Source organism: Alligator sinensis, unplaced genomic scaffold (genome assembly GCF_000455745.1).
Source record: "Alligator sinensis unplaced genomic scaffold, ASM45574v1 scaffold169_1, whole genome shotgun sequence".
In the NCBI taxonomy this organism is placed as follows: Eukaryota; Metazoa; Chordata; order Crocodylia; family Alligatoridae; genus Alligator; species Alligator sinensis.
This window is the reverse complement of record NW_005841924.1, coordinates 514,365-524,664: the sequence shown is the minus strand read 5'-3', so window position 1 is coordinate 524,664 and position 10,300 is coordinate 514,365. Positions and strand designations below refer to the sequence as shown.

At 45.0% G+C, this 10,300-nt stretch overlaps 1 protein-coding gene across 3 annotated transcripts in view; it reads left to right on the top strand.

Moving 5' to 3' along the window:
* Nucleotides 1–10,300, top strand: part of MND1 (meiotic nuclear divisions 1) — a 64,839-nt gene that overhangs the window by 25,000 nt on the left and 29,539 nt on the right. For all 3 annotated transcript variants that reach the window (XM_014517741.2, XM_025198529.1, XM_025198528.1), the window contains 2 exons: nucleotides 1,903–1,977; nucleotides 6,055–6,169. In XM_014517741.2, the coding sequence (XP_014373227.1) occupies nucleotides 1,903–1,977; nucleotides 6,055–6,169 (190 nt within the window). The remainder of the gene's footprint in view (nucleotides 1–1,902; nucleotides 1,978–6,054; nucleotides 6,170–10,300) is intronic.

Genomic DNA, 10,300 nt, shown 5'->3' with positions numbered 1-10,300 from the left:
CAGTGGTGCAGTGTGGGGTAGTGGTGGGGAGGAGAATGGCTGCATGCTGCCACCACCACCCCGCACTGCGCTGCTGCTGCCAGCTGCACAGCTCTGAGCATGGCTCTGCGGTGGCAGCGGGAGGGTTTGGAGGCAGAGGCAGTCACTGCTGGCACGGGCAGCCTCACAGACAAGCGGCAGCGGCTGCCCGTGCCAGCAGTGACTGCCTCTGCCTCCAAAACCTCCCGCTACTGCCACCGTGCCGTGCTTGGAGCTGTGTGGCCGGTGGCAGCGGCACAGTGCAGGGTGGTGGTGGGGATGGCTGCGTGCCACCCGAAAAGCAGCAAAACGATAGAGATGAGCAAAAATTGTTTAAAATCCTCATTTTATATCCTTATTTTATTTTAAATCCTTATATATGTGTATACATACATGCACATGCGCACACACGTACACCTACACATGTGTGTACACACACACAAAATATCTTTAAAAAAGTCTGGGTGCTTTAAGTAAATCAAAAAAACTAAATGAGAAAATCGGGTACAGTCACACTGTACAGAAACATTTTTGTCTTACTCTGTAGGTCTGGTATAGTATGCTATAGACCTAATAATATGTAGCCTGGAAATATTTCTTGTCTGATACTTGATTCTGGGGTAAATGTTACTGTTGAGAGTTAATGAATGCCTCACACTGCATTTTGGGGTACAGAATTTGTCTTGCTTAGCCTCAGTACCATGAGAACTCCAACCTAACCACTTGCCCCTGAACTATATGCATCTGCTTAGCAGTGCACAATGTAGGGGATATTGCGTTTGCTTTTATTACATGTTGTTATTTGGAAGGAAGACCAGGAAGAATACACTTTTCCTGTTTTAACTACCTACCAAAATTATTTTTGGTTTAGTTCACGTTACATGCCGGGCCGGATTAACCCTTTACTGGGCCCTAAGCAAACAAACTCATGGGCCTCTACTTTTTTCACTTAATGTGTAAAATAAGCACAACTCGGCACCTTTTTCATTAGGGCCCTAGGCATGTGCCTAGTTTGCCTCTGCATTAATCCGGCCCTGGTTACATGCAGAAACTTATGGCCAAGCTAGCATTCTTTTCACTGACAGTAAAGAGGAAGCGATTGGACTTGTTTAATCCAAAAGTTACATGCCTCGTCAATGCATGTAAATTGGTTGACTTTTTTTCTTAATACCTACTTGAAAATTGAATGCCTCTTATATATTTGCACTTTTTCTTGCTCGCACACGCATGCACACACAGTATGTTAGTAAATTTGATCTAGCAAAAGAAAGTAATCTTGCAAGTATAAGCTGTATAAATAATACTCAGTAGCGAAGCGTTCTTTCAGAGTCTTATCCTTCAGTCTTGCATATAATGTTCGGGATTCTAGGCATAGCAACATCAATGTACCTTGGTAGAAAGGGAGAGGAAGATTTGGGTGATTATGACTTAGTATATCAGTGATGTTTGTATGGGCTTCTTAGAAGCCACAGAATAAAAGGAGTTGTAGCAGTTTGGTGAATGCACCAAATTTGGAAATGATCAAAAATGGCTCGGGTGAATCTGCTATAATTTGAATGGACTAGCCAGTTTTTATATTGAATAGTGTTGCAGCTGTGGGACATGTTACAGCAGCAGGCCCTAGCAGCAAACTTGGCTATTGTTTTTTATATGAAATAGGATTTGGGCCGTTACTTTTGGTGCTTTTAGATAATAAGAATTTGAGCCGGGGGAGGAAATTACTCAGAATATATATATATCCTTTCTTTACTTGCTTTCTTTTTTGATAGGCAGGGCGTGGGCTAAGCTCAGATATAAAGTATGATAGCGTTAAAATATTAGACCTTTAAGTAGCCTGTAAAATAAATTTATTGTTTTTCTGTTTTGTTTTGTTTCTTTCCTTAGCTGGCTGAAAGTAGCCGGAGGAAAGAGAGTTTACAACAGAGCATCGAGAAATCGAAAATTGGACGTCAAGATACTGTAAGTTTTTGCTGCGGTTGTGGTGGTATGTTTTCCATTGAAAAATCTGCCTGTGTAATGTGCAAATATGGTCATTTAAAGTTTTAGAGATAGAATAGGATAGAATTTTTCTCAGCTAAGCATCAACTCCACAGCTGAGTGCTACAGGGGATGAGAAATTGCTTGAGGGCTGTTTGGATCAGATTTAAAAAATCAGCGCATAATATAGTTAGAGGTGTATGCTAGAATGCCCAATAACTGCGAAATGGTCTAATAATCCTAGCTGCTTGGGAAATTAGGTTATCTTTAAAAACGTGCATCTTGTTTTCAATCTGCTTATATTAATAATTGTATAGAACAGCAAAGTATAGCTAAGATACTTTTGAAATGACTTGAGATGCACTATAAAAAAAAAAAATTGGGCTCCAAATTTAACATGTACATTCTGTGGCAGTGTGTCATTTAATGTGGAAATGTACTTCATGTAATAACCTGAGTTGATATTTTGCCCTGAAATGGTCAGTTCAGAAATCCAACAAAATAAATTAGAAACAGAAACTTGTTGTGGTAGAACTGGTCAGAGATTTTCAGGTGGGCAACTGGAAGCTTTGGTCTTCCAGTGTCCAGCATAGCCTCACCACACGGACAGGTTTTGTGTCAGGAACATCAGTGTTTCCCAGGCTTCTGAGCTCCCTTCTGTGAAGCTGGTAGCTTGGTAGCCCTGGAAACTTTGGAGAGACCTTATTCTAGCTGGGGCTCTTAGCATCCCGATTCCTGTTTTTTCACAAGGAAGGCTAAACATTCTCAGAAACCTGGCTTAAGTCAGGGATCTTAGACCTTGCAGGCTCCCTGTTGCAAAGTCTGGAAGCTGCTGTTGGGATTCTCAGTGCCTAGACTCTCTGCAAGAGCTGACAGTGTGCAAATCCTTAGTATTTCCACCATGAAGATTGCCTAAGGCCTGGGACTTCTGGATCCTCGGGGGAAGGGGGTCCGTGCATCCCATTACCATCAGTCCTGCCACCCCTACCTCCTTGGAGACCTCCCAGTTCCACTCTCCTGCCATGCCTTGTTGGAAAAAGAGTTATTATGGGTGGTGTCTTACTGCTGCTCATAGCATAAGATTGGAAGACTCTTCAGGCCGTCTCTCATTGTCTAGAGGTGCTGTCGGTGTCGGGTGGGTCTATTGGTTTCCTGGTCATGCTACCACCTCACTGTTCTCATTCTTTGCATCTTAGTTTTGTTGCCTGGGGCTCTGGGCTACTCCCGGGTTTCCACCCCTTGGACTAGAATCCAAGAAGTTGGACTTTGAAGCCACTTTACTCAATGCCTTGCACCACTGCAGCAGGCCCTTGTGCTGTCACACCTGCAGCTCCAAGCTTTCCCATGGAAAGTAGGTTACGCAGGATGTTCGAACATCCTGTCCTGCATCCTCCCCATCTCTGCTTATGGTCACTCCCTGACCCCTGGGTGTCTGTTGAGCAAAAAAAAAAAAAGGGGGGGGGGGCAAAGGAATCTTCAACTTTAAACTTCCTCCCTGCTGCGGAGTGATGGACATGGTCTTTTCACAAAGTTACACCCCACAGACCTGTTGTCTAAACAAACCAGGAACAAAGGAAAGCCATAACAAAATTCACTTCTCTTCTGGGGCTACATATGGTATCCATCCAGGCCTTCTCTCCCTCAGGCAGGGGTGATCTAGCCCTGCCAGCGGTCAGGTATCCAGTGCCCCGCTCTTCTTGCTGGGCTAGTTTTTATCTGTCTGGGCCTCTTCCATTTACATGGCCCACTTGGCCTTTTCTGGCCCAAAAGGGCCAGGCCCCTGTCCAGCCTTTCCTTTTTATTCTTCATAACAGGGACTCAGCTCCCTGTTACAGCTGCCCGATTCTTAGGAGTTGGTAGGAAACATCGAAACTGACTGTACAGGAAATTTCAAGTTTCAGTGGGTTGAATTCAACCAGCTGCTACAGCTGACAATTACAATTTCTGTGCTGATTTTGTTCCTTGTATGTTAAGTGTTGGTAAGTGGGAGGGTAAGTAGCGGTAGGTTTCAGTTGTTCAATTATATATTTTATGATTCCCCACTGAAGAATATATCCTAGATATTTTGAGATTGCTGCTGGCCTGAATCCTATACAAAGAAGATGAGATTTTTGTTATGGAAACATCAATTCCATAGAGAAAAATTGCATTAAAAGGATATTAATATTGCACAGTCAGTATCCGTCAGAAATTGTAACAGTTATGTTTTACTGCAGTGATGCTCAACCAGGGCATTGCAAGATTCTTTCAAGGGTGCTATGGAATGCCCCACAATGTTGACACTGTTAGGTGTGCAGACGTTGTTCACAAGGTAAATCCGGTGATTTCAAACAAGAATCCATAATTAAAATCCTTCTGACCTGTTGTGATCCAAGTTCTGTGCAGTAGAAAAAACATTGTACTTTACCATAGTCAAAAAATGAGTGAAAACTAAGAGTTAGCATTTTCTAAAGGGTGTCTTGAGCCTAATGAGGGATTCCTTGCCCCTAAATAGTTGAGATTCCTTGGTTTAATATTTTAATGCAGTCTTGATCATGCAATACATTTTTTAAATAATCCAGTATTTCTACAGCCTACAGTACTTTTGTCAAAGAAGTCAAAGTTCTGCTCACACTTAACAGACCATTGAGGTAGGCCCACCTGTTTGGTGGCCATCTAATTGGTCAGTTGCACGCAAGGGAATGATGCAGCTATAATCACATCTGGCTGTCTTTGACTCCTTAGCCTGACTGACAAGTTGTCCATTTACAGCTGGGACCCCAGGAGCGAGGCTCTGAGCCTCTTCGGGAGCCATAGCAGGTCGGCTATGCCCCCAAGTCCCTAGCACAGTGCCTACATACCATCTTATAGTGGTTTTCAGTCACTGTTGTTTGCTTGCACTAAGGTCTTTACAGTATACAAGTACGGTATCAGTGTATCATATATTAAGTGACTTAGATTTGCCACATAAGTTTTCTTTAAAACAGAATTAAATTTTGTTTCTATTCAAGCAGTACTCTAAAAATAGCAATCAATTACTATAGTGGTCAAAACCTGATACTCTGAGAGCTGCTATGTCCTCATGTGTTAGTAAATAGGCTGGAGGGGTGTGACTGTTCTAATATTTCATATTTTGTTTTGTTAGGTCATAGTGTAACATATTTATTTTTCTCATTTATAGTGTTCTTAACTGTCACAGTAAAGAACATTATCAAATTCACTATTGAATGCTATGGGCATACTACATTTAAGTATAGTGTAGTAATGGCTATACTACATTTAAAATTTCTGCTCTTACAAGTTGCACTAAAATTAAAATGACTTTTTATTAGTATGCATCTTTTGGCATTGTTAACTCCTAATTATTCAACAGGATTGTATAATAATAAAATAATAGCATGCTTAAAAAAGAGGATACACCAGAAGCACTGGTATGCTTACAGAATAGTATGTTTATAGAAGGGTACGCCAGAAGCACTGGAGTGTAATCATCCTGACTAGTAGCTTAGTAGTTATTAATTTGTATAATTATGAATTATCATAAGATATATAGCTACTATAACAAGGGTGTGTTGGGATGTGGCCCCAATACATACAGAATAGTATGCTATTACAGAATAGTATACTTACAGAAAGATACACCAGAAGCACTAGAGTATAATCATCCTGACTAGTAGCTTAGTAGTTATTAATTAGTATAATTATGAATTATCATAATATATATGGCTACTATAGCAAGGGTGTGTTGGGATGTGGCCCCAATACATATTTAATCATGCCTTCCTTATATAGTTAGATAAGAGGGAAGGAGGCACTGTTTTGTTGCTTAATTTTAACTGTCTACCCATACTTAAACTTGATCTTGTATTTGTTATCCACTGAAAACATCCTTTGATATTGCTGAGTATGTGAAAAATGGAAGGTTCACTCACTTATTGCAATACTCAGAGATACATCATTAAGATTTATATCTGGCATTTTCGGAGGATAGTTCAGTTTTGCAAAATGTGGAGTATTATAATAATTGCTAACTCTTAATTTTCTTTCCTGCTGGTTTCTCCCAAAATATTTTAAACCCAGGCAGAACGTGCTGCTTTAATAAAAGAACTTGCTGCTCTTCGACGGAAAAATGAACAGTTAAAGGCCGAAATAGGCAAATATAAGGAATGTGACCCTGACGTTGTTGAAGAAATCCGTAAGTTGGTTATTCTGTGACTCTAATGTGTTCTACAAAAAGACTGGTTTAACTGAATTTCTATAGTTCTGGAAAGCTGGTATGCAAAGATAAGCTGAAGACCAGCTAGCTTTCTTTTTAAAGCTGTAAATAATGAAGGATGGGTTTTATGATTGTTTGTTTTTTTAAATATTTTTATCACTGTCCCGATTCAATTTGGCCGAATCCAAATCTGAAGATTCAATGCTAATTCAGACAATCAGCAATTCGGCCATAGACATAGCTTTAAATGTTTTTTCTACGTACCTCAAGGTACCAGGCATGGCTTGTGAATGCTGCGATGGTGGGGCAGATGGAGCATCCCACAGGAACACGGTGAGGACAGCTCGGCAATAGCCACGACGGGGGACCCTGGGATCCCCAGCAGAAGTACTTCCAGTCCTCTTTTGGGTCCACCGCCGAGCGCGTGGGGGCCAATCCCCCGACGCCCTCCCCAGCTTGACGAACAGCCGTGGGGGGGGAACCCCGGGGCCCCCCCCCCCAGATCCAGGAGGCACCAGTCGCCAAGCTGGTGTGTGCGGTAAAGGTGTGTCCCCTGCACACTCCCCGGTGGACCCAGAAGTGGACTGGAAGTGCTTCTGGTCTACTTCCGGGTCTGCTGCTGAGCATGCTGGGAACCCCCCGCATGCTCCCATGGGACGCTCCATCCTTCCTAGCATCTTAGCATTCATGAGCCTCCTGGTACCTTGAGGTATGTAGAAGAAAGATTTAAAGCTGTGTCTATGTCCGAATCATCGAATCTCTCCAAATCAATTCGGAGGGTTCCAATTTGATTCGGAGAGATTAAAGGGTCTCCTGATTCGATTCAGGTTCGGAGTTTTGGCTGCTGAATTGGGCCAAATCTCTGCTGGATCAAATCGGCGACCAAAGCTTTGCATAGCCCTAGCTGTAAGGTAGAAGCAAAGAAACTTGCTTTATCTGGAGTGGGTTTAAAACAAGAAAAATGCAGTAGAATAGATAACCTAATTGTGTAAAAGAACAAGACCAGTCATTATTACCTGTGGAGTGCAGGCAGATTGGCAGAGATAGCAGATTATAATGAGACATAAAGCCACTGTCTATTTAATTCATGATTTTTTGTTGTCTCCTAACTATGATTTTTTAACTCCCAGCCCTAGCTTCTGAAGGTGTTTTTAGATTCTCTTTGAGTATGAGGATTGTGAGCTGAGAAAAGGAGTGTTTGTTCTGTGAAAAGTGTTCTCCTCCCCATATTTATGCCTGTGCCCTTTATTTGTTGTTCTGTAAGAGTTTGTTTTGGGGCATAGCCTTTTCTTAGTTTCATCCTCCTAGCTTCTACAAGAGCATTTGGTGCATTGGGTGAGATATACCGCACTCTGTGATAGACATATGTAGGATCTGTGGGTTCTGGTGATTTTACGATATCAGGATTTTGATTGCAGTGTCAGCGAGATTGTATTGACAGATCTTGCATTTTTTGTTAAGACATGGTTGTATCCCATTTTGGTTTATGTTAATCAGCAGAGAGTTTGCTTCTGATAAGCTGAACCAGATTTGGAGGTTGTTTGAAAGCCAGTTGTAGGGGTGTGTGGGAATATTTCTTCCTTTTTCATATAGGTGGTAAGTGTTGGATGATCCTTCTTGTGGGTGTGAGAGAGGGCTGTGTGAAACAGCACTGTTTTGTTTTGACTTCTGTTTTGCCATTTCGAAGGGCTAGTGTTTTCTTTCACTGTTTCAAAGCACTGTTCCGTTTCATTTAGTCAAAACTGTTTCAATGGTGTTTCAACGCGTTTCGGCGTTTCACCCATAGGCTATAATGGGGAATCATGAAAATGCCTATAACTTTGTCATTTCTTGCCTGTGAAAATTGCAGGGATGGTAGCCCTTTCTGAGGGCATGAAGCCTGCCAAGTTTCAAGGAGATAGGTGCAGGGGTTTTTAGGAAACTCCACCTCAAACTGTTCAAAGCAAAACTCTTATCACTTGCCGGTAGTGGCAGCCTGCTGTCATCCCATACGCAGATCTGGGAGCCCACATCCCCCCAGGAGGGCTGTAGGGTTGTGCTGGACTCTTCCTGCGGGACGTGGGCCCCTAGATCTGCACACGGGATGACAGCAGGCTGCTGGCTGAGGCCAGTGCCAGCACTGGGTTCTTCCTGGTGCTCAGTGTGGGCTGCGTCAGGAAAAAGCCAGTGCTGGCGCTGGCCCCAGCTGGCAGCAGCAGCCTGCTGTCATCCCATGTGGAGCTCCGGGGGCCTGTACCCCCCCGGGAATAGTTCGGCACAGCCCCGCAGCCCTCCCCAGGGGTGCAGGTCCTTGGATCTGCACACAGGATGACAGCATGCTGCCTCTGCCAGCTGGGCCCAGTGGCAGCACTAGTCTTCTCGGCGCTCAGTATGGGCTGCGCCAGGAAGAACCCAGTGCCGGCATTGGCCCCAGCTGGAAGTGGCAGCTTGCTGTCATCCCATGTGCAGATCTGTGGAACCACACCTCCTGGGAGGGAAATAGCCCAGAGCTGCTGACATCCTGCATTATCCAGGGGCCCGTGCCCCCGGAAAGAGCTGGGGGAAATGATCAGAGAGCTGGGGGAAAGATCGGAGAGCTGGGGAATCAAACTGGGAGCTGGGGGAATGTTCGGGGACCTGAACATTCCCCAGCCACCAGTTCAATTCCCGACCTCTCTGATCGCTCCCCCCAGCTCTTCCCGGGGGGGTACGGGCCCCTGGATCTGCGTGCTGAGTTTCAGCAGGCTGCTGCTGCCAGCTGGGGAAATAGTCCAGAGCTGCTGCCAACATCAGTTGGCAGCGACAGCCTGCTATCATCCCACATCATCCGGGGTCCTGGGAATATTCAAGGATTTGAACATTCCCCCAGCTCCTGGTTGGATTCTCCAGCTCTTCCCAGGGGGCACAGGCCCCCGATCTGCGCACGGGGTTTCAGCAGGCTGAAACTGCAGTGGCAGCCTGTTGAAACCCAGCATGCAGATTTGGGGGCCTGCGCCCCCGGGAAGAGCTGGGGAAATGATCAGAGAGCTGGGGGAAGCGATCAGAGAGCTGGGGAATCAAACAGGGAGCTAGATGTCAATATCAGATCAGTCCTTCCCCTGTCTTCCCCCTCCCTCTCCTTAGTTTATGTTCAGCTGCAAGCAAGCCTGGCTTCAAAACTTTTCAAGAAGGGGAGAAAGGAGGACCCAGGCAACTATAGGCCTCCATCCTTGGCAAAGTCTTTGAAAAAATTATCAAGGCTCACATTTGCGAGAGCCCGGCAGGACAAATTATGATGAGGGGAAACCAGCACGGGTTCGTAGCAGGAAGATCATGCCTGACTAATCTAGTCTCTTTTTATGACCAGGTTACAAAACACCTGGATGCGGGAGTAGGGGTTGACGTCGTTTACTTAGACTTCAGGAAGGCCTTCGATACGGTATCCCACACCATACTGGTGAACAAGTTAAGAGGCTGTGACTTGGATGACTGCACGGTCCGGTGGGTGGCAAATTGGCTAGAGGGTCGTACCCAGAGAGTCGTAGAGGATGGATCGGTATCGACCTGGAAGGGTGTGGGTAGTGGGGTCCTGCAGGGCTCGGTCCTTGGACCGATACTCTTCAATGTCTTCATCAGCGACTTGGACGAGGGAGTGAAGTGTACTCTGTCCAAGTTTGCGGATGACACAAAACTGGGGGGAGAAGTGGACACACTGGAGGGCAGGGAACAGCTGCAAGCAGACCTGGACAGGTTGGGCATATGGGCCGAAAACAACAGAATGCAATTCAACAAGGAGAAATGCAAAGTGCTGCACCTAGGGAGGAAAAATGTCCAGCATACCTACTGCCTAGGAAACGACCTGCTTGGTGGCATGGAAGCGGAAAGGGATCTTGGAGTCCTAGGGGACTCCAAGATGAACATGAGTCGTCAGTGTGACGAAGTCATCAGGAAAGCTAATGGCGCTTTATCGTGCATCAGCAGATGCATGACGAACAGAACCAAGGAGGTGATAATTCCCCTCTTTCGGGCGCTGGTCAGACCGCAGTTGGAATACTGCGTTCAATTTTGGGCGCCGCACTTCAAGAGGGATGTGGATAACCTGGAGAGGGTCCAGAGAAGGGCCACTCGTATGGTTAAGGGCTTGCAGGCCAA